The 24,362-nt window shown below is 46.3% G+C and overlaps 1 protein-coding gene across 2 annotated transcripts in view; it reads left to right on the top strand.

The window, feature by feature from the left end:
• Positions 1-265: 265 nt before the first annotated feature.
• Positions 266-24,362, top strand: part of MLLT1 (MLLT1 super elongation complex subunit) — a 31,638-nt gene continuing 7,541 nt past the window's right edge. Inside the window, exons 1-8 of one of the 2 annotated variants that reach the window (XM_021544291.3) lie at positions 266-413; positions 3,975-4,155; positions 7,014-7,096; positions 15,807-15,950; positions 17,469-17,594; positions 18,811-19,356; positions 23,406-23,493; positions 24,210-24,321. In XM_021544291.3, the coding sequence (XP_021399966.1) occupies positions 402-413; positions 3,975-4,155; positions 7,014-7,096; positions 15,807-15,950; positions 17,469-17,594; positions 18,811-19,356; positions 23,406-23,493; positions 24,210-24,321 (1,292 nt within the window). In that variant the 5' untranslated portion in view covers positions 266-401. Of the gene's footprint in view, positions 414-3,974; positions 4,156-7,013; positions 7,097-15,806; positions 15,951-17,468; positions 17,595-18,810; positions 19,357-23,395; positions 23,494-24,209; positions 24,322-24,362 lie in introns of both variants that reach the window. The other variant, XM_077788788.1, reaches the window with a different exon arrangement.

Here is a 24,362-nt window from a genome sequence, read left to right on the forward strand (position 1 = left end):
GGCCCCGCCCACGGGCCCGCCCACTCCGCAGCCCGCCCGCCGCTCATTGGTGGGCGCGCCTGTCCATCACGGGGCCCCGCCCCGCGGCGTGCGGCGCGCGGGCATTGGCGGCGCGCGGGGGCCGCTGTGGCGCTGAGGCGGTTTCCGGTTCCGCGGGGCGGGCGCGGGGCTGGCGCTGCCTGTGAGTGACACACAATGAGGCGGGCGGCGGGGCCGTGAGGGGCCGCGACCGAGCAGGCGGCGGCCGAGGCGGTGGGGAGGGGGGTGGGGGGGACGGACAGAGCGGCTTCGCTCGTGGACTGAGCGGGGGAAGAGATTCTCTCCCCCCGCCGAGCGGGCAGCGAAACCGCCGCGGCGGTGGAAGCGAGCGAGCGGGGCCCGCGGCGCTGCTGTGCCCAGCCATGGACAATCAGGTGAGGGGAGCGGCCGCGCCGCGCTGCCGGAGGGGTGGGGCGGTGCCGCCCCCCCCCTCAGAGAGGGGGGCACGTCGGGGAGGGACCCCCGGGGAAGGGACCCTCAATGGGGGGGCGTCCCTCTCCTCGGTAAGGGGGGGCTGGGCGGCATCGCCCCGCTTTGGGGGGCATGTCTCCTCTTCACACCCTCTTTGGGGGGCACAGCTCCTCCCAGCCCCTCATTTTGGGGGGGGAGGGGGGGGGAATACATGTCCTCCGCACACCTTTAAGGGGGACACCTCCTCCCCATTCTCTTTGGGGGGGGCACACCTCCTTCCCAGTCGCTTTTGAGGGGCACATCTCCTCGGCAGTCCCACTTGGGGGGCACACCTTCTCCTGTGCACACCCTGTTGCGGGGGCACATCTCTCCAATCCCGTTTGGGCGGCACACGTCCTCCTCACACCCCTTTGTGGGGGCACACCTCCTCCATAGAACCCCCATTTAGGGGGCACGACTCCTTTTCACACCCTTTTGGGGGATATAGATCCCCTCTATCCAGTTTGGGGGGGGTCACACCTCCTTCCCACCCCCCATTTGGGGAGGGGACACGCCTTCTCCTACTCCCCTTTTGGGGGACACATATCCTTAATCCCATTTGGGGGGCACACCTTCTTCCCGCACCTTTTGCGAGGGCACACCTCCTCCCCAATCCCATTTGGGGGGGCACACCTCCTCCCCACGCCCCATTTTGGGGACACACCTCCTCCACACCCCCCCATTTGTGAGGGGGGTACATCATCTCCCTAATCCCATTTAGGGGGGCACATCACACCCCTCATTTGATGGGTACTCCTCCTTCCCACCCCGCATTTGGGGCTCACACCCCCTCCTTAATCCCATTGCGGGGGGACACCTCCCCACACCCATCTGGGGGGGCTTCAGCCATCTCCCCTCCGTGGGCGGCCGCTGCAGCCTCGCCCGCGGCGGGGGGTGTGAGCAGCATTTCCCGCAAATTCCTAACTGGGATTATTGCCGGGGAGGGACGTGCCGGGAAGGGTTAATGCCACCGGGAAGGGTCAGTGCCACCCGGAGAGTCCCTGCAGGCCCGGGGGGTTCCTGGAGGCGTGCGGGAAGTTTACCTGAGGTGATGGGGATGGGGAGCCTTTTGTGTGCGGGAGCGGGTAACAGGTACCTCCCGGGCTGAGGTTCGGGAGCGAGCCCCGCTATCCCGGATAATCACCCGCAGGAGCGGGAATGGGAGCTGCTGATGGCTTTCAGGCAATTAGCACATCAAACAAAAACCAGAGCAGCCTTCAGAATGTTTATTGAGAAGTTGAAAGCAGGCTCCTTTGTATTATTACAAATTGTTTGAATAGGATCCTGATTTCCCTTTGTTGAGAGACACGCTTGGAAAAAAAGGAAAAAACCCTCCATTTTCAGCGGAGCAACTTTGGATGCTGGTTATGTTGGGAGATCTTATTTTCAAATGTGTTTCAACTTCTGGCTTAATTCACAGCGATTGTTAATTGGAGCAGGGTGTGAGGAGTGCAGCAAGTACAACTTTCACTCTCAGTTAAACAGTTCTCTTTTATGTTTAATTTCGGTCTCTTCCACACAGCCCCATCTGGTTCTCAGCTCCAATTTCTCCGCCGTTTCAAGTCGGAAAGGCAGATTTTGTAGCTTGACAGTCATTTGCGCTTCTCAGGAGAGGGGTAGTAACTGGCAACAGTAGCAGGATTTAAAGGGTAATTACGGAATCGATAACGTGAGGCTGCGGCACAGGCTGGCTCAGGGGATGTGAGCACTGTGGGAAGCATCCCAGATAAAGCAGGCCTGCAGGCACACTCCAATGTGAGCTGAGGATTTCGGCAGGCTGGCTCCATAATGCTTTTGCAGCGTTGGAGGGATTGCTGTGCTCGGAGAGAAGCACACCTTGCCTTTCTTCTCAGCCCTTAATGCGACATGAAAGAGCAGCCGGCCCTGGGCCTTGGTTCTTAGCGCAGGAGCGAGGTGGAGCTGCTGTAGATAAGCCCTAAGAACAGGAAAAAATGGCCTGCCAAGAGAACTTGCAGAGGAAGGTATCCCAAAGAAATGCTGTAGGAATAATGGTGAAGGAATTAATGAGTTTGTCCCCAAGCCTTAGGATTGATGTGTTGGGTGGCTGGAGGTATTTTGCTGTAAAGATTAAACTGCCTGAAAGAGTGTGTTAAGGCTTATGGTTGAAATTGGAACTGGACTGCAATTTGGGAGGTCAGGCTTTGATGCCTGGCGCTCTGCAGACCTCCTGTGAGAGCTTTTTACAAAGACAAGAAGGCTGAGATGGAGTCACTTGTGCTTTTCCAGCAAGTATTCACCATGTTCTGGGAAAAAAAATCTCAGGCTGGAGATGCAAAGTGGTTTTTGAGCATTAATTGTGATCACAGTCCTTGCTGCAGTTTGTCAGGGGGAAAATAAGGATGATACTTTCCCTAAACATTTGTCTGGAGCTCAGGAAGCTTTCTCTTTCCCTGCTCATTGTCTAACATGCCCTTGGTTTGGCTCCAGGTCAACATGTAATATAGGTAATGACAAATAATGCTGCCTCTCTCAGTGGTAATTGGGACTTGCTAGGAAGAGCAAGACACTTACTTTCAAGCCTGAAGTGAAGAATGGGGTCGGGACTAAGACCAGCCCCTTTTTCTATGACCCTTCTGGTGCTGAAGCTGGATTTTGGTAGGTTTAGTTTGGAATCACTGCTGCTGCTCTGGTTTGTGTAACAAATGTGCACAAGTTGGGTACCTTGTGTGTTTTTGTCTGTCTACAAATGTGGCTCTAAGAGTTCCTTGATTTATCTTGTGTCTGAATCCCATTTGCCTTCTCTGTGTTACATCTGTTTAATTCATTTCCTTTTTCCTGGCTGTGAAGTCTGCAATAGTATGTGGATTTTCACCATTAATTTCATTTGGTTTTTAAGGCACTTAATGGGATTTTTGTTCTTTGAGCCTGACATGGAATACGTCTTCTCTGTTACTCAGTGATCAGAGTAGGATTCAGGAGTGCAAATCAGAATTAGGTCAGTTTAGTGCTGGACATTGTACAGGCAGATATGTCAACTTGGTCTTTGAAAGTGAGATAATAAAATATGTTTAGAATCATACAGGAAACATAATTTTCTTCTGGTGAGTGATATATTCTAGAGAATATCATAAACCACCAATTCATGATCTGATTTTTCCTGTTTCAAGACGAGTTTTCTGTCAGTGCTGTGAATTCTGTAAGCTGTGAACATCAAGTTCTGTCTCTGACACTTTCTAGAAATAAAGATTCCTCAATTAGGACTTCGCTGACAATTTAACTGATAAGTGAGGCAGAGAAACCGATCCCTCTTTTAGAGCTGCTTTCTCTGCAATGTGAGTATTAGGAAGAAAATAGGTATGAAACGGTGCTGGGAGCTATTTTTGTGGCAGCTTTGCCGTCGATAGCAGCGGTTTGCAGTCTGAGGCCCATCCCCACATGGGGGCTGTTGTGTTCCCTGTTGTGTTGTGCCTTCCAGCTCAGTTCTGTGTTCTCTCTGCTGACGCTCCTGCCTCTGTCCCACGCAGTGCACGGTGCAGGTGAAGCTGGAGCTGGGGCACCGGGCCCAGCTGCGCAAGAAGCCGACCACAGAAGGCTTCACCCACGACTGGATGGTGTTCGTGCGGGGCCCGGAGCAGTGCGACATCCAGCACTTCGTGGAGCGCGTCGTCTTCCGGCTGCACGAGAGCTTCCCAAAACCCAAGCGAGGTCAGAGGGGCTGGGCATGCTTTATCTCTATGAAACAGCATTTTGCAAGTCAAGGTTGTGTCGAACTGTCGCTTTTCTGTGAAATATCTCCTTAAAAAGGAGAGAAATGTCCATTGCGTGCACTCCAGCTTTAACCTTTCCCCACTGTGTTGGAGGAAGGTCAGGGAGAATGGGACCTTTCTTCTGCTGAAAGGGCAGGAGGTGAGCTGCTTTCTCCTCTTATTTAAGCATTAGTATGTGCAGGTTCTCCAGACACAAGTGACAGCAGAATATAATTCATGTCAAACAATGGGAAAGATGGGTTTGATTTGTTAGAATTCACCAGCAAAAGCTGGAAGCACATGAGAGGTGCTCTACTACTGGGCTCAGATGTGTACTGGGTATGGAGAGTTTTGCAGATTCTTGCAATTTCTAGTCTCAGGTGCCAGTTCAGGTAGTCTTAACCCAGCAGAAATCAATGTTGCCACAGGGTGATGATGTCTTTGCTGTACATTCTCCTGCAAGCCCAGTGCAGTCATTGTGGTTGGGTTGGAGTGTTATTTTCTGACTTTGTTTTCTGACTCTGGAGCAAAATGAACCTTATTCTTGGCATGGGGCAGCAGGAGCTCATGAGGTTGAGGTGGAGGAGCGGGAATTGCCCTTCTCAGGGGTAGTGCAGTTACCTTTGTGTAGGGCTGTGTAACTGAAGCTGCACCCTTAGTGCTTTAAGAAATACAAGCTGCCCGTGAGAATTGTTGTAATGTGCATTTTTGGCAATACTGCTTTGGGAGCAGGACACTCAGGACACCTTAGCACAACCTGTGACATTGGGTATTTGTGGGAGTCCACAGTGGAAAGGAACTGAGAGGTGCTCAGCATTCACAAGGGTGTGACTCTGGTCTGTGTGTTGAAAAAAATCTCCTTCAAACTGATCTGTTAAAACTGATGTATGACAAGCAGGTGCAGGACTGAGCTGAAAGCTGATTTATAGAATAAAAATGCAACCTGTGGGTTGTCCTCTACTGTAATGAATTTATTACAAATAACTGTGTTGGGATAGTACATAGAATCCTGGAGTGGTTTGGATTGGATGACCCCTTAAAGCCCATCCCATTCCACCCCCTGCCATGGGGGTGCCAAGGGACACCTCCACTGTCCCAGTTTGCTCCCAGCCCTGTCCAGCCTGGCCTTGGGCACTGCCAGGGATCCAGGGGCAGCCACAGCTGCTCTGGGCACCCTGTGCCAGGGCCTGCCCTCCCAGGGAACAATTCCTGCCCAATAGCCCATCCATCCCTGCCCTCTGGCAGTATAAAACCATGGCCTTTGCTCAGTCAGTTGCTGTATCATCTGCCTTTCCAGGGGTATTTTCTCCCAGTCCCTGGGTTTTCCATTTTTCCTTGAGCTTGCTTCTAATGCCAGCGTGCCTTTGACCAAGGCGTGTCTGGGTTGTACCTCAATACTGTAGCAAATGCCTCTCCTAGTCCTGAGTTTATTTGAAGGGTTTCTTCAGATGGTGCCCTCTTGGAGCAGATCCTGGTGCTGAAGGTGGGCTTGTGCTGCTGGCAGATTGCTCTTGGAGCCCTCGGAATTTGTCAGAATAGAGTGGCAGAGGAACAAAGGCTGCTTGGCAGATAAGCTTAAGATTCCTGCTGCCATATTGGCACTGCTCTTTGGTTTGGGATTTTTCCCTCTAAACGACAGGGTTCTTATATGAAATTCAAGTTAAAGCAAGTCTAGAGGTTTTTGTTATTTTTAGTGATGCCCTTTTTTCTCAGCTGCATTTGGAGTGCTGCTTTCCAGCACCTTAATGATGGTAGAAGTGCTTAGAGCTGGGAGGGGATAATACAGCTACATTAAAGGAAAATAATTTGTGTGCTTTTAGGTTTGATGTACTGTTTCCTAATCATATTAATTACTTGCAATTCTTAAGAGAAACTCAAAAGATTTGCACTGAATTCCTCTAATTACCTAATTGACTTTATTTACATATATTGTAGTGCATAAATTATATGCAAGTGCATCCAGTTCCTGAGAGGGAGAATATCTGTGTGGGTCTCATGTTTCTTCTGGCAGCTGCTGTGTGCTGCTACTTCATGGCCAAAGAAATGATCCTGGAATTCTTCAAACTGGATATCCTGGAATGGATAATAGGAAGGATTCAGGAGCATGAACCCACACCAGATAGCGGGACAGGGGGAACTGAGGTAGGGACATGCAGATTAATTTCTGAGAAGCAATTAACTTTTCTAATTGCTGTTTCTGCACTAAGCAGCTCTGACCTTAACAGCAAACTGGTTCACCTTCCTCCTCGTGTTTCCTTGTGTGTGAAATAAATAGCAGTGCTCACCTGCCCTTCAGGTTTGTTCACCTGTGGGGCAAGCAGCAGCCTGGAGCGTGGCTGTTACCCAACTGTGAGCATTGAGGAGTGCAGGGGAGTGTTTCAAGGAAAAAGTAATCACCTGCTTATGTGTAGTAGTGTTTTGATTCAAAAATATGGGCATCAAAGTAAAGTTTACCTTTCTGTGCTGTTCCACCTTTTGGGTCTTGGCCTTTCCTTGCCAGGCACTTGGAACTGGCAGTTTGTTGTGGGCCTGGCCAGAAATGTAATTGTATCTCGGTGCACAGGAGGGGAAGGATCTCACTGAGACTCGGGCCTGCAGTGTTTTATGTTTCCGTTCCATGGGAGGAGCCAAGAGCAGATTTCATGTTCTTAACTAAGCCTGTGGCCACCATCTTATTCTGTGTGGGTTTTTCCACAAAGGTCAGTGTTTTAACTGTGCCCTGAGTCGTCAGAGGCCCAGTTCTCCTCTTGCAGCTCCTTTTTGGCTCAGATAAAGTTGTACTGAATTCCAAGCTCACATTTATTTGTTCTCTTTCAGTGTGCAAAGAGCCCCCCTACAAGGTGGAGGAGTCTGGCTACGCTGGCTTCATTATGCCCATTGAAGTGCACTTCAAAAACAAGGTAGAATCTGATTTCTGGTCTTCTAATTGTTTTGAGCTGTGCCAGAGCCTGAAACTGCCTGACAGAAAGACTCTAAATTATGTGACTGTTTTATGTGTGTGTTTTTTATTACTCTAATAAATAGAATTTAACTGGGAGTTGGAAGCTCCTGCCAGACTTCAAAAGAAAGCTTTTGGCAGAAATGGAATTGGATAGAAAGGTAATACCAGGACAGTGGATGGTCCTGGAGATTCTGAGCAAAGATTGTACCACTTGTAGCTTCTTTAGCATGGAGGATATTAAAGCAATTTAAAATATTTTATGTACATATGGAAGAAAATAAACATAAAATACTGATGCTATAAATATTTGTAAACACTGTGTTGATTCTCTATATATTAAAAAAATCTGCTTTTGAACTTGCAAGCTTATTAAATTTAACTATGTAGGTATGAAATCTGCAGAGGCCCAAGACAAACATTTGCATGTGTAGCACAAGTATTTAGAGTTGTCTTAAAGATATCCTTGTTCTTACTCAGTGCTCTTCCAGAAAGAAAACACTAAATATTTTAAGTCTTAAGATACATTGCCAGCAAGTATATGAAGGTTAAAATTTGGATTTATTGCTTGCTTTAAGTCTACCACAGAGGTCACATGCTGTAGGTTATGAAAACAGGGAATTGGGCACTTGTGTTCATATTACCTCAGTTTCAGTTAAATTGTTTTGTTAAACATGAATAATGGCTGTTTCTGTGTTTGATTACTGCTTAAATAATAAAATAAAAACTAATGTTTTGCTTATGATCCCTGAGGTAAACTAAACCAAAGATGTTGAGCCACATCCCTGTAGTCTGTGCTCTCGCACCCCCTCAGTTCTCTGAGCACCAGCCCTTACCCCAGGTGTGTTAACAGCAGGCCACATGTATCAACCTCATTCTGTTTAGCTTCCCATCTTCCTTTCCCTGTCCCTCCCACAAACATCTGTCTGCTGTTCCCTTCTGTCCCCACTCCAGCCCAGGATGCTCTCCTGGCAGTGTCACTCTGTGAATAATCAGCATTTTGGGCTGGGTTCTTGGCCTGCTACATTTCTCTGATCCCACCTTATGGGTTGGAGGAATAAGGCAGATAATGGCCGCAGAAGACTGAGTGCCCTCCTAAAAACCTGGGAATGTTTTGCCCAGAAGTTGTTTTTTGGATGGGTAGGGTAAGCCAAAAGGCTGGGAAGAAGAATGGCAGGCAGGGGCTGAGGGGTGACTGTTGTTGATAAAAGCAGCTTTTTTGGCAAACACTGGAAATTACGACTTGAGTGCAACAAAAACACCTCAAAAGCTTGATAGTTCTACTTCTGGTGGCTTTTCTGAGGTTTTAGATGGCAATCAGAAAATTCTTCATCTGCACTAAATATTGGCTTAAGTCAGGTTCAATATCCTTTACACTCCTGACCAAAAAATGTGAATTTCTCCAGGCTGATTCCTTAAAAGTGGAACCTCTAATGCCTGGGAAGGGTGAACTGTGTTTTAGTTCTACTCTTTCCTTTTATTTTCCCTTCCTTTCTTCACCCAGCCATTCCCCAGTTTTCTCCCTACATCTCTCCAACGGTTTCTCTCACAAATCCTCAGAGCTCCCTCATTTCTGTGTCTTTTCATAGGTGCTCATGTTTGCTGTGACTGCCATCTGCATTCCTGTGTTTTCTTTTCCCTCATATTCCTGTGTCCCTCATATTCCTGTGTTCCTCGTGGAATATGGAGCTGGCAGCTTTTCTGACTAGAACTTGCTTTCACACCCACTGGGGTCATCACTCCTCATTGTTTCTCCACACACGTGACTGCAGAGTTGTTCCCCAGCACTGAGCAGAGAGGTGGCTTTTATAAATAAGGGAAATAGGTGGGCTCTGTTCTCCCTGGAAACAATGGAAGGAGCTGTTAATTTAGGAGAAAGCTCTTTGTTTCTGACATTTTGGTCTTCAGAAACATGACAAATAAATAGGAGAACAGGTTGAGTTGCAGACTTGTTTTCAAATCTACAGATCTTCAAAACACTCATTTTTTGCCCTGTTTTTTAGATGAATGTTTTCTGGAGAAGTTCTTTTCCATTTTTAAGCTGATTAACAAATTGCTAATTAAGGAGTTTCAGGCAGCACCTCTCATTATTTAATTGGGCCAAGGGGTGATTGAGGGAAAAGGTGGAAAAGGTTCCATCTTCCAGCACATCATTGGAGCAAAGATGTGTTTTCAGATTCAGCATGAACTAACTTAGGATTGCAGGGAGCTCAGAAGCTGCTGCTGAGGGGGTGAGCAGGGACAGGAGCCCAGGGAGGGCTGGAGCTGTGCCAGGCCTTGGCATGGAGCTCAGGGAAAGGTTCTTCCCCCCGAGGGTGCTGGCACTGCCCAGGCTCCCCAGGGAATGGTCCCGGCCCCGAGGCTGCCAGAGCTGCAGGAGCGTTTGGACAGCGCTCTCAGGGCTGCTCAGGGTGGGGCTGTTGGGGTGGCTGGGCAGGGACGGGGCTGGGCTGATGATCCCTGGGGATCCTTTCCAACTCAGGATATTCAGCTGGGTCGTCTGTCCACCACTGCCCAGTGATGTTGCCATCTGGGAATTTTAAGAGCTCTGATCATTTTCAGTAAGTGGAGTTGAAGGAAATGTGAGAGGTAAATACTTCTGCCAAGACAGGAATGCCAAGACTGGGATATAAAAAAAAATACAAAAATTAAAAAGAGGAGGAGGAGGAATGACAAAGGTTTAGGATACAGTCTGTGTTCTTCTGAATTAAAGAAGATGGTGTTAAAACATCAAATGAAGTCTTCATTACTTCAAGGCCTTGTTCTTACTCTGATCTATGTAAACCTGTTGACACTGGTGGGGATCAGCTGGTGTGAGTGCAGCAGATATTGTGAATTGATTACAGCATTTGAGACTCATCCTTGAGTAATTCTCTTCAAGTAGATGATATGGATTGGTTCTGGGATTGGGGTGAAAAGGCTCTTTGGAGGTGACTGGGCATGGGGAACTGGGTGGGTTTTGAGGCCATATGTTCTTCACAATCTGACACGTTTTTGTTGATGTGTGTCCTCAGCTGAAGCCAGACTTGCAGAGGCTTTGGGATTTGTTTATCGATGCATGTTTAGCTTTGTGAAGGTGAGAAGAGAAAGGATTTAAAGAGAGAGTGAGCCAGTCTGTGGAGATTGATCTTTGACATGGTTGGCTGAAATGGTTTTTTTTCCACAGTTTTAAGTCTCCTTTCTTAGCCGTTTCCTTTCCCTGTTCTGATTTGTTACTGGGATGACAAATCCTGGCTGTCAGAGCCCGTGTGCTCTTTGCTTTGGCTGAAGAAATACCAACCTGTGCTCTGGGAAGGAACAGCTTTAGTAAGAACTGTTCTAATGAACTTCATCAGGGATTTTTTAAGCAACTTGGCATAAAATTGCCAATTGACTCTTTGTGTTGGAGGACTCCCTTTTTGTTATCATTGTATATGTTTGGAGCAGCAGACTCTGTGCTCTTGGTGCCTTTTTGTCGGGTGGGAAAGTGTCAGCAGAGTGTGAAAAAGGTGCAAGAGCCTGTTCTTATCCTCTGTGAACATTGCTGGCCTGTGTTTGTCCTTCTGCTGCAATCCAGCTCCTCCATGAGTAGTGCTTTCTCAGCGCTGGTATTTGAATTGCAGAATATAAATTGTGAATATTGCAGTGAGCCTGGGCAGTTGGGGGCTCTGAGCAGCCACAGCACTTGTAGTCTCCTTTAACACTGGCAGAGCCTTTGCTGCTGTAACTGATCCTGAAAAACAAATGGCAGGGGCTCAGCAGGTTGATTGATAAAGCTTTTGGAAGTCGAGTTGGCTAATGACAGCAGATCATTTGGACTGGAAATGTTAGTGTGCTATTTTTGTTTTGAAATCCTTTGTGTTCCTGTAATGAGGGCTGCTGTGAGTGGCTTCTGGTGCTCAAATCGATACAAACCCGGTACAACAAATGCGTTGCTGTTTTTCTCCTGCTCTTCCCCTTCCCTCTCCCCCTCAATTTCAGCAGTCTGGAGGCTTTTTTTCATTGTTGTCTCCAAATAAATCTCTTCTAGTGGTACACGTTATAATCTGGAGGCTGTAATACAGGTCTGGCTTTGGTATTCATTCCTAGTGACATTTTTTGCATCCTAATCAAATTAGATCAATCCTCCCCACAAAGCTAAAGGTCTAGTAGATTTTCATGTTATTCTGGTATAAGGCAGATGATATTAATGCAACATGGATAAGATGTTGTATTAAAGTCTTTTTAAAGATGCTACCTCCTAATTTTAGTGCTAGAGATAAAAGCCTTCCAGGATTTACATAATGGATACATGGAACTTGGGCTTTTTCTATTAGTGAGAAGGAGATAAGCAAAGAAAGCATAAAAATTAGTTTGATTTTTCCAGTGAGGTTCAAAAGAAAAATATTCATATTTTGCCCCTTCTGCAACCTTTGTAGAGGTGATGTAGAAAACAAATAGAGAAATATTGGAAAAGGGGAAAATTATTTGTGTATCAAAGTAGGAACTCAGTGGAGACGTTGTAGGTGGGCTGCACATATGGCAGGGGAGGTGAAATAGGATCAGCTACAACTGGTGTCAGGACTGTGCCATCAGGAAGGGATTGGTCTGGGAAATACTCCTGGGGAAGGCTGGGGCAAGTGTTGGCCAGGGAGCTGCTCCTAAGGAAGGTTGAAGAGCCTGTGTTTGCATGAGACATTTGATTTTACTGAAATTGCCATTTTGGGCAGGATGTGCACAGGACTGAGGAGAGGAGGAGTAGCTTCAGCCTGTTGGAGTTTCCTCAGTGTTGCTGAAAGTAGGGGAAGTAGGAGTGAAACTTGTCCTTTTGTCTGCCCTTTGAGGGAAACTTTTTAGGTCTGTCCTGTACCATCTTCCTTCCCAAACCTGCAGCAATTCCTTTTGTCCTGCTACTGTTGTCCGGGGAATCTTTGCTTTTACCTTTTTCTGTCAGAAATGAGGATGGATTATCAATTTACCCATTCTTTTATCTGAGCATGGCCACCACTGGGCTGTGTGTGTTTGAGTAGCCATTCAGTGTGGCACATCCATAGGCACCTCCAGATGCTGAAAATAACTATATATATATATATATATATATATATATATATATATATATATATATATATATATATATTTGCAGTGTGTGGCAAAGCTGTATTTGCAAAGACAGCAGCTTTATCAGCCATGCCAGCTTCATATCATGTATTTGTAAGAGTTAGTAGATTATTAAGTGCTTGTCTTGCAGTAGTGAGTAGATAAAGAGATGTATTTACACTAATCTATATTATTTATACTCAAATAATTATTGTACTCATTTATATATATAATAAAAATATATTAGGAAAATCTGATTTTCAAATGAAGTAATAAACATCTGATGGAGGGAAGTCCTAAATGCTTAATCCTGGAGAATCTCCCAAAAGATAGGGTGATTAATGGATTCCTGAGTGGAACATAAGGTTAATTATTTCAAAATCTGAATATTGGGCTATTCCCTTTCCAATGCCCTGTCTGGAAGCTGCTCCAGGACCAGTCAGACAGGTTGGACCAGCCTGGGAAGGGGTTTCATTTCTCCAGACGTTCTGGATAAATGCCTCTGTCAGGCTGGATCTATAGCAAAAGGGAAGTGGTGTTAGATGTTATAGTTATTGAATAACCATGAGCCTGCTTCCTTGGTGTGCTAGATTTTTGTAGATAATTTTGTTTTATGGCTTTCTAAAAGTGATTTATGAGCTTTATGTGCACGCTACCAGTGAAATTCTTTTGATTTGTGTTAAGTGGCAAAGGGCACACCCTGCCTTAAAAACAAGACAAGGAAATTTTAACAAAAGACTTTAAAAAATTCTTTATCTTACGAAAAGTGCCAGAAGAACTTTAACCCATTATTTCAGAACTCAAAGGAAAAATAAAGCAGCTTCAGAGCTCGTAACAGCGCAGTGGCAGGCGGTGCAGACAGGAAGCAGTAAAAATAAAACCTAATGTACCCAGCTCAGGAGATTGGAGGTGGAATAGGGGGATTCACTGGATGAAGGGAAGTTTACAGCAGCTGCAAATAAAAGCCCTGGCTTTGTGGTGCTCACTTGTAGTTTACTTCTCTGGCATCCTGGGATTTTAGGGGCAGATGCAAAGTGAGGCTCTGAGGTGCCTTGCTGAGACATCCCTGCACCAACTTAACCATTTCATGGCCAAATGAGCCACTGAATTTGAATCTGAACAATTCACATCTACCAGTTAGAAATGGATGTGAACCACCTTTTTTAAAGCTTTTCTTGGATGTAGGGACCTTTAGAAAAGTTTATGGTCTTGGGAGGAGCAAAGTCTCTTCCCTTGTCAGTTTTTCTGATTGACATCAAGGAATATCAGAAGGTGAAATTCTCTGAGAGCAAAGCTTGCCTTGTGTGTGTAGTTGCTGCTGAAGCAGGAGTACATGAAGGGTGTGTAGGATTGTCTGAACCAAAGTTTGTAGGGTGAGAAAGAGCCTCCTATGAGTTGCAACAGGATGTGTGGATCCCAACATGTTATTGAGAAAGGCTTTGAAGTGTGGCAGTGTGGACTCAGCCTGGCTTTTCATTTAAAGTTAGAGGATGGGTAGGTCTGGGTCAATTGAGAGAGATTTTCCTTGGGTTTCTCCCCCCCTTCTTCCCCTTGATGGTTGTTTGGGGGGAAGAACCTTTTAGGGAGGACCGGATGGATTAAGCTTTGGAGTGGCCTGAGCTGTAATCATTAGCTGGGCAGTGAGGGCAGTAAAGGAAAGAATGTTTATTTGCAGCTTTTTGCTTTGAGAGTTTTGTGGTGGTTCTTTTAGGAGTGCTGTAATCTCAGCTATTCACTGGGGGGGTGGGGGGCTCCTTATGGCCTGGGGGATACAAAGGAGGTTTTAATGATCAGGGCACTCTGCTGGGGCTCCTTCCCAGGGCAGTTGTGATCTCTGAGCTGGAGAATAGCACGTTAAAAAACTGCCTTAATTCTACAAAAATTCAACAGACACACAATAAATATTTTGGTGCTTGTGAAAAAAGCACCAAAAAATAGGATACCCAAGGTGAGAGGGAAAGGGATCTTGCTGCCTCTCTCCTGCTTGGAAAGCAAATGGGCACATGACAAAGCAGAGCTGGTAATGGGATGGCAAAACATCTCCTGACCAAAGCCTGCGACTGCTGATAGAGCCAAGATTATTTACTCTGTTGTAAACCAGGGAAAGCATTTTAGAAGCCATTATTAGGCCACATTTGGATTTCTATTCATCCTTCATTTCAGTTTATTAGGCTTTGAGGGACCCTGTGCAGCTGCTGTTTGAACTGCAGCAAGCGCACACGCAGAGCTCGCTAATGATTCAGTTAATGAGAACGGGCATGGAAAACAGGCAAATGACAGGGCAGTGTATTTTGCAAGGATTTTTCTTTTTCCGCCCATGTATCTGTTTTAGTAAACTTTCAGGAGCATGTGGATTCCTCAGGACTTTCCAAAAGAGGGTCTGAATACCTGGTGTTGGCAGCACATTAATCTGAGACTCTCCTCTGTGTCTATTGATACCTGCCCCTGGTTGAGGGTGAGGATCCAAAACCTCGACTCCTAGATGAGCTCAGGGTACTGATTTTGATGTAAACCAGGTGTAGCTACCACCCTTTGCATTGTTAGAGGTGTAGTTTGTCCAAGGAATGCCCTCTGGAGCAAACAGCAGGAGCTGGGGTGGTCTGAAGCCATTTCAACCTATTTTCAGTGAATCTAATGGCTGGGGCTGGGAGCCTGCAGTGCCTGTTCCCATCCAACAATGCCACTGCACCAGGAAATGGAGCTGCTGGAAGGGAATTCTGGAAAAGACTGCTGTGCAGCTGCTCAGTGCTGCACGGGGAATGAGGCACGTGGGATGCATTCATGGAAATGCACAGGGCACTGCTGGCCTCGCTGGGCTTCCCAGCAGAGTCTCTCTTGCCACACTGAATTTCCAGCTTGGAAATGCAAACTGTGAGAAACACCAGGCAGTGTCCTGTCGATATTTGTAATACACAAGAAGAGTATTTGCAATTTTGGGGGTGGGGGAAAAAAAGAGGGGGATTTCTTCCATTCTGTGCTGCAAACGCAGCAGGTGGAACAGAGGCAGTGAGGCGCAGATGATCCCCCCACCACGCATACAGACTCTGGATTGCTTGGGTGAAAGTGCCCTTGGAAAGTTCAAAAGCCTGGGCTATCTTCCCATTCAGCCCCTGCAATATGCATATTGAAAAGGATTTTACAAACCAAGCCATCCTTTTCCCTTTGCGTTTAATCTTTTTTTGGTGCCTGCAGAGATCCTGGGAGTTCAGAAGTTATTCCTTCTCTCAAAAAGGATTATGGTTTTCTTAATATTGATACTTAGAGTTGCTTCCCAAAGGAGATAGGATCTGAATTTTGGTGAAAACAGTAGTGCATAAAGCTTGTGAATCTGCTTTTCTGGGGAAACTTGAACAGCTTTAAGCAGACAATTTTCAGTCAAAATCTGTGTCCGTGCATTGCTTTTGCAGTGAGAAGCCTCACGCCCGAGTTCCTGATGAACAATGTTAACCTCAAGCATAAATAGTTTAATTTCCAGCTCTGTGATCTCATGGTGAAAAACTCCATGAATGCAACACTTGGTGGTTTATTTGGGATTTTCAGGAGTGACTGTTCGCATCCCCATACTTAATGTGCTTGCCAAGCTACTTCCAGTTTCCCAAAGCCTTTCTTGTTTTTAGGAGGAGCCCAAAAAGGTTTGTTTCACATATGACCTGTTCCTAAATCTGGAGGGGAACCCACCTGTGAACCACCTTCGTTGCGAGAAACTGACTTTCAACAACCCCACCAAGGAATTCAGGCGCAAACTCATCAGGGCTGGAGGGGTAAGTGCCCAATTTGGGATCCTAAAAGGAGTGGGCTTGTTTTGCTCTGAGGTTTCTTTAAGGCCAGCAGGCTTCCAGCAGTTTTCTATATTCATTTAAAAGATGACCCAGCCACGTTATAGTGTTGCAGTACTTGCAGCAGAACAAATCTGTTGTTGGTGTGTGATTGGTGACATTTCTTTTTTCAGTTTAAATGTGAGTATTAATATCAAAGCAGAAAACCCCTCTGGAAAGTGGGATCTGCTGTGGATGTTACCTGGTGCCAGGAGCTGGGTCAGTACAGAAAAGCTCAAGGAAAGAGAGAGGCTTTCAGGCCATTCCTTATTAATATTTTTTAACTTAATAGTTAGTGCTTCCTGGTCAATAAATGACCTCTAAACCTGGCATCAGCTACTTATGGCTTAGATAATTAAAAAAAATAATGAAAAATTGAACAATATAGAGTGAAAACAAGTGTGGGAGGGGGAAATAGATATTCTCTAGTAGGCCCAGTGAAGTATGGATTGCTGCAGTAACTCTGCCCTTCCATCTGGGAGGGTAATGAGCAGTGATAGACTAAAGGATGGTCCTCAAATAAGTGCAGGATCTGGGCAAATCAGTCCAAGCCACAAAGTGCAAGAAGTTTTTAATGAGCCAGAGGATGTTAAGGCCAGGTTGGACAGGGCTTGGAGCAACCTGGGATGGTGAGAGGTGTCCCTGCCTATGTCAGGGTGTGGAATAAGATGAGCTTTAAGGCTTTTTCCAGTCCAGATCACTCCATGATTCCTGTTCCACTATGTGCCAGTGCTTTTCAGTATTGGGCAGAGAGAGGAAGGTGCTCATTTCAGCCCTGAGATGGCTGGAATATCATCTGCTCTTCAGGATTTTCACAGTGTGGTATTTTAGTCCTTGTGTACTGAGGTGTTTCAGCTGTTAATCACTTTTGATGCCCTTTCTCTGGTGGCAGTTTTCCACAGAATTGTCTTGACAATGTAGGGAAGGTAAGAAAGGAATTGTTCCATGGAGCTCAGTGCTTCTTGGTGCTAAGATTTTGTGAAGGGAGAGACCCGAGCCCTGGTTTGTTGGTTTTTTTGTTTTGTTTTTTTTTTTAATCCTTTTGCACTGAAAGAGTGCATTCAGCTTCTCCTAAACCAAGGAAATCTTGCTCATTCCTTCCAGATTTATCTCTGTACCCTTTTTCAGGGGAAGAGCATTTGCAGCAGAACACACAGTTCTTGTCCAGAGCTTTATTGCCTGCCTGTGCTCAGAATATTGGCATTCCCTTTGGGAAAGACACTCGATATTGCATTGCTGCCTTTCAGTTTTGTGGGTTTAATATTCTGTATTTGAGGAGTTGCCTTGAAACTGAACATTCCATAGACAATATCTTTTTATGGCCTTTAAGCAGGCGAGGAAAAAAAATTGAAAAGATGAATAATAGTGTGTTAATTGAGCAAGTGGCTTAACATAATCATGTGTTAATAGTTAATAGTCCGTGAGACTTTGTGCAGACATAATTTCCCTCCTCTTTATTCTCAGGTAATGGTGATGCCAGAAGGAGCAGAGACTGTTTCAAGGCCAAGTCCCGATTATCCGATGCTGCCCACGATACCTCTCTCTGCCTTCTCTGATCCCAAGAAGACCAAACCCTCCCACGGGTCAAAGGTCAGTGCAGCACATGTTTGGGTCAGCCTGAGGTGAGGGAGTCTTTCAGGCCAGGCTGCTGAGAGCTTGTTCAGCAGCTGTTCCTGGCTGCTGCTAATTCTGAACCTCCTTGTACTCTGCAGTTCAGTAGTTAATGGTCTGGAACTTCCCAGCCTCTAGGAGGCTTTTTTATTTCTGATAGACTTGTCTCCAGGGAAGTTTTGAAAAGAAAATTAAATGTGCCAGACTGGGAATTTTTGGTGAATCGTTATCTTCCTTAAAGGCGGATGAAATGCTCTCTGACTGTTGTGGTTGTGTCCCTGATGCTGAGGATGGATTCTGGGGCTCTCTCACTGTCCTCCATGCCCAGCTGCACTCCAAGGCCCTGCAGGCAGGAAGGCTGAGTGGAAAGTCAGCCCTTCCTCTGTCCTCAGGACAGTGCTGGAGAGAACATCAAACATGCCTCATGTCCAGCGGGTGCTTTCCAGACTGGATGTTGTGTCCAGCAGTAGCCAGGTCCTGAGACTTCCAAAGAACCTCAAGTTTTTTTCCTTTTTTCCCTTATATACTGAAGCTATTTTTGTATAATCCTACATGGGAGAAACAATCCCCAAGCAATGTGTTTTGGAGCAAATTACATGCACTGTATCAGCCTGAGCAGTCACAGGTATTAACAACAATTCATTTTCCAGTGTAATTCAATTCTGATAGCTATGTTCTTCAGGGCTCTAAACACTCTGGCACTTCAGTTATGCCTTCTGATCTTATAAAACAGAGTGAAGATGACTTACCTGTTAGTGGCTGATTTAATTTTGGTCAGGAATTAAGAGCTGGAAAAGACAGCAGAGAAATAAAGGGCTCTGAGATGAGCTCTGGTGAAAATTGCCAGTTGCTAAAGAGAACATTCTCCTGCTTCCCTTCCTCTCAGGTGCCCTGAGAGGTGCATCTGTGTTTGCATTCAGGTTAAAGCTGAATTAAACATCTGTAGATGTTTCTAGACCTTTGAGAGACCCTGGAAAGGAGCAAAACCTGTTTCACCCTTTCCTAAATGTTGAAGTGCCCACTGCCAGTTTGTGTGCAGCAGCTTGAGGGAAGTGTGGATGTTTACCTGGGCACGTGGGGGTGGATTTCTACACAGAGCAAACACTGCCATGTGATTTATGAGGATGTGTTTTATCATTCTGTGCAGAGCTGCAGTTTCATACCCAGCTTGCATGTTTCTGTTGCTGAATTTTAGGATGCAAACAAGGAAAGTAGCAAAGCATCCAAGCCACATAAAGTAACCAAGGAGCACAGGGAGAGGCCCAGGAAAGACTCTGAGAGCAAAAACTCCTCCAAAGACCTTGAGAGAGAGCAGAACAAGCCTTTGAAGGACTCCTCCAGAAAACCAACTGAGAACAAACTTCCTAAGGAGGAGAAGGCACCTCCAAAAGCTGCTTTCAAGGAACCAAAACTGGCCGTGAAGGAGACCAAACTGGAGAACACCTCTCCCAAGGGGGGGCCACAGCCGGAGTTAAAGTCTTCCAGCAAGAGGCCCTCCAACGTGGAGTCACCAAAGCCTAGTGCCAAAAAACAAAAAAAGAGTAGCTCCAAAGGGGTAAAGAATATCCTGGGGACATCTCCCAGAACCTCGTCTTCCTCATATCCAGAGAAGAAACAAACCAAGGAGAAGATGAATGCCAAAGTGGAGAAGGTAAAATCTGAGAGCGAGGCCAAGGAGATCAAAAAGCCTGTGGAAATGGAGGAGTCAAACTCAGAGGATGAAACTTCTTTCAAGTCAGAGGTGAGTAGGGATTTATTCTTTACCAGAGTTTGGAAGGATGATGTTAAATCCCTGCCTGAAAAAGATGGTAATAATCTCTCAAAGATAGAGAAGCAGATTGGTAAATGCTTAGGCTGGGTTGCATCTCAAATAAAGTTGTTCTTTGAAACTCCAGTCAAAATTAAATGTTCCTCCTGTGTGGTTTAGTTCCTGTTTCAGATACAAAGTTAGTGAGATTTATCTGCTGGCAGTTACCTAAAAGTCAGAGTTTAAGGTTATGGTCCCTCATTCATCCCTTGCAGTTACATCTACAGAGCTACAAGAGATACAGAGACAATTTCTGCCTGCTCATGATAGCAGTGTTGTAGAATGTGATCTTATTTCAGAAAAGAAGGAAATAATCTCAGTTTTGGTAATGAAAAAAACCCGGTATTAAAATGTAAATAAAGCCCCTCTTCCTGCCATGGCCTGTAAGAAATGTGCCATTGGCTGAAACTCAAAATACAACCACATGCCACTAAATCTAAATAAGTTGTGTTGTGAAACATAAAACAAATTATGTTCTTGTACTACTATTTTTAAAAGCTGTCTAAATATTTTTTTCCTTTTTACAACTGAGAACATTCCTCATCCTCTGTTTTCTAGAAATTGTTTTCCAAAAGGCAAAAAAATGCAAGAAGGAACAGACAAATCCAAACTCCTGCTACTTTTCACTTGTATATTTGTTATAAAGAAGCCATATATCTTGTAATAGTGTTCACAGGATAATGTCATGGGAATTCTGGAACTGATCCCTCCTGACAACTTTAAGAAAGGTTTATTTTATTAAGATTAATTTTCCAGGGACAGTTTGTATTATGATTTAATCAGCACTGTGATACTACAAATACCGATGTGTTTGTCGGAAAGGTTTATTTTCTTCAGGACTCCCAGTACAAGAATTTATTGGGCAAGTATTAATTCCACTCTGCAGAGAAGTCACATCCCTGGAAGTGTCCAAGGCCAGGCTGGATGGGCCTTGGAGCAACCTGGGATAGTGGAAGGTGTCCCTGCCATGGCACAAGATGATCTTTAAGGTCCCTTCCCACCCAAACCATTCTGGGATTTTATGACTTTACTTCCCAGGTGGATACATTTTCACACCAGGCATTAAGAAGAGGCAGTTCCTCTCTCCTTTAAGCCTTTTACCCAAAGTGCAGCAGTGCTCAGCAAGCCCCACATTTCAATTCCAAACATCCAGCCCTCCCTACAAACCTGTGACTGTGCAGATCCCCGAGTGTCCTTGGCTGTCCCCGAGGTGTCCCCAGCCCCTCTGGCCCCAGCAGTGTGAGCTGATGGTGCTGCCAGGCTGTCCCTGGAACCACAGCCTGTGCCGGTGGGGTCAGCATCTGCTGCAGCCTGTCCTGCCCAGGGTCCTGCTGGGTGACAGGAGCTGTGTGACAGACAGGGAGCGGTGGCAGCTGAGGTTCCTGTGGAACCTGAGCCCTGGGGCACAGCTTCAGAGTGGCTGGCAGCAGCACTGGCAGCAGCACCTCGTGCAGCCCGGGGGGATCTCCCTGCTCCCAGCGCTGCTGGTTGTGCCCCAGGGTTTCTTCTCTCCTGGCACAGCTGTGTGTGCAGCCTGGTGGGAGCCACATCACTGGAGTGAGGGAGCAGCTGGAGGTGGACCAGGGCCCGGAAACTCTTAAATCAGCTCTGCTGCTGCAGCCAGGGGATTGTGCAACAGCTCCACGGTGGCTCCCAGCTGACATCTTTGCAGGCTGCTGTGGAGAGGAGCAGCCCTGCTCCCATTTGTGCTCCTGGCCTGGGAGCTCAGAGGGAGCTCCCTCCTTCTGCAGAGGGATGAAGGAGTTTCTCCTGCTAGTTCAGCTCCTGCTGGAAATTACTTGGCCTTTATTTTTTTTTTTCTTTTAAATTTTTCTTTTCCTTCCCCCATCAAGTCCAGTTCCCTGAACTGGCCTCATGCTTGGCTGCCTCAGTGCTGACAAAAGGGAGAGGCAGGGATGGGAGGCAGCGTTGCTTTTTGCTTTGGTCACATCCCAGTGACAGTCACTGAGCACACGGAGCGTGTCCATCTGCATCCTCCTCTGCCTCAAAGAGCTGATGGTGCTAATGCCAAAAGGAGAGATGTGTTATCTCCAACAACTGCTGCTTAGTTCCTGTTAAGTTAATTTTGGAGTTCTAAGGGAAGACCTGCAGATTTTACCAGGAATGAGGGAAGATTAGAGCTGTGGATCAGATGCAAGAGCTGTGCTCTGTTAGCTTGAAAATATTCATAAAATCACACAATGGTTTGGGTTATAAAGGACCTGATCATTCATCCATCCCCTGCCATGGCAGGGACACCTTCCACTGTCCCAGGCTGCTCCAAGCCTTGTCCAGGGCACTGCCAGGGATCCAGGGGCAGCCACAGCTGCTCTGGACAACCTGTTCTCTCTCTGCTCTCCACTTCCATGTTGGAATTCCCCTAAACAGCCAGGGCTGCTGCTTTGTGCCAGTAGACCTGATATTGGAATTGTTAAATTAACTCTCCTTTGCTTCTGAACTCTTTCCAAGGGTTATAATACCATTTTTTGACAGATTTCCCCCCTTCTTAGAAGTGAAATAATGAAACTCTTGCCAATACTTGGTTGACAGTGTGGCCAGCAGGACCAGGGCAGGATTTGTGCCTCTTTTTCCTTGTCTCAAATTTTTTAGAATATTAGCCCTTCCTGTGTCCAGTTATTTATCAGTGGGAATGTGTGACTCTTCAACATCACGAGTAGTAAGTGGATTCCTTGGAACAAAACAGTGAAACTGAGATTCTGATTTCCAGGGAATTACTTTTTAAAAGGCAAGATACTATAGTACTTTGAGAATCTTTAAACTAGAACCTGCCTGAGTACCAAAAAAACCCATTTTAAGGGGATTTTAGGAGCTGCTTGGGGGCAGAGGGAGTTGCTGTGGCCTCTTCTGCCCTCTGGTGGTTCCCAAGGATATTGCAGGTGATTGTTGCTCACTACCGGATTTACGATTAAAATTTCCCAGTCTTACCCAAATTTCCTTCCTGGATGCTGCTGTTACCAGTCCATTTACTCTTCACTCACTCTTACTGCACAGGATACTCCTCTTATTTCTGCCAAGTGCTGACACACGAGTTGGGGTCACAAGGATTGAGTTGGTCTCTGTTATATTTTCATATTTAAGTGAAATATAGATCAGTACAGTAGATCACTCAAACTGGTGTAGAAACAGGTGGGTTTAGGATATAATAATAATTTAGAACTAATTTTGGAGTTATGTGGGCTAGTTTCCTCCATATCTATGAGGAAAGGGGTAAAGAACTGGGATTGTTCATTGGAGAAGTGTTGGGCCTTCCAGTGCCTGAAGGAGCCTGCAGGAAAGATAAACTGTTTATAAGGGATGGAGGTACAGGACCCAGGGAATGGCTTCCACTGCCAGAGGGCAGGGCTGGATGGAAGATTGGGCAGGAATTGTTCCCTGGCAGGGTGGGCAGGCCCTGGCACAGGGTGCCCACCCTGGATCCCTGGCAGTGCCCAAGGCCAGGCTGGACAGGGCTGGGAGCAGCCTGGGACTGTGGTTTGGGTTAAATAATCTTTAAGGTCCTTTCCAAACCACTCCTTGACTCTGTGATGCCATAGTCAGTGATCAGTCTGAGGTTCAAGGCAACCTTGGTGGGTTCAAAAAATACACTTTTTAAGAGGGTTTGGGTAGTTGTGGGTTCTGTGCTGGTCATCTGTCACACTTCAAAGTAAAGGTTTTCATTTAAATGTTTTTCAGATGCTCCCTGTCATCATTTGGGGGGGTTTGAACCTCATGGTGTTGAAGGGGTTTGGTGTGAGTCCTTGATGTTGCTCCCAGGAGTGCTGAGCTACATCCTGCCAGACTTCCATAAATGTTGATTTTTTTCACCTCGTATTTTTTTTCTGTAACCCCAAGAACTGTATTCAGTGATGGGTGATGCTGTAGAGTGCTCAGATGCTCCTGTGTCACAGTGATTTGTGCTCTGTTTTCTGGATTAGAAAGATTAAGATTCTTTTTCTTTTCTTTCCCTTTTATGGGGGGTTAAGTCTGTCCAGTCCAGCCCTTCCAACTCCAGCTCCAGCTCCGACTCCAGCTCTGATTCTGATTTCGAGCCATCTCAGAACCACAGTCAAGGTGTGTTGCAAGAACAGTTTGTTAAAACCTTCCTTGTGTAACCTTAAAAGGCTCAGGAGAATTAAATGTGCTTTTCCAGCACTATAATAATACAGTTTCTTGCATGCAGCCATGTGTTGGAGTTGTGATGCTTCAGCAAGAAAAGGCAATAACGTTATAACATCATGAACAAGTATTTTTCTTCTCTTGGCAGCTAATTTATGAGTAGGGAATCCCTCTGGATTTGGTTCTTTCCCTTTTGGCTTTGATTTCTGCCTCAGTTTATAAATGTCTCGCTGCTGCCTGATCTGTAGAATCACCAGAACAGTTCTCCTCCAATCTCATCTATGTTTTATTAAAAATTATAAATGTGCCATTCATCATTTTGCCAGTATGTAACAGCTCCTTTCTCAGATCCCTCCACTGATAACCCAGAGAGGGAAACTGGCAACAGTAAATGTTCCAAGTGCAGCAAATGCTGTGCTGCTCCTGTCTCCTGTGACATTTAAATCAGCCCCACAGGCATGAAAAATGTCCTTTTGTTCTCATCTGGGAAGGGAGGGGGAGGCTTTGGGAAGGGAGGCAGTTGTAAAGTTTGTCAGCTCTGCTTTAGCTCCGAGCCTGCCACAGGGTGTCCTTTCCCAGTCCCACCTGGCTGGGATCAGGAGGAGTCTGGGTTTGGCTGGGTGGGGTTGTGCTGGTGTGTCCTGGTGCTGAGTTCCCTCTCCCCCTGGCAGGCCCGCTGCGCTCCATGGTGGAGGATCTGCAGTCGGAGGAGTCGGATGATGACGACAGCTCCTCAGGAGAGGAGGCAGCAGTCAAAGCAAACCCCGTCAGCCGGGATTCCAGGTGGTAACAAATCCAGAGCAGGGGCCTCTGGGGGCTCTTCC

This window comes from Lonchura striata, chromosome 28 (genome assembly GCF_046129695.1).
Source record: "Lonchura striata isolate bLonStr1 chromosome 28, bLonStr1.mat, whole genome shotgun sequence".
NCBI lineage: Eukaryota > Metazoa > Chordata > Aves > Passeriformes > Estrildidae > Lonchura > Lonchura striata.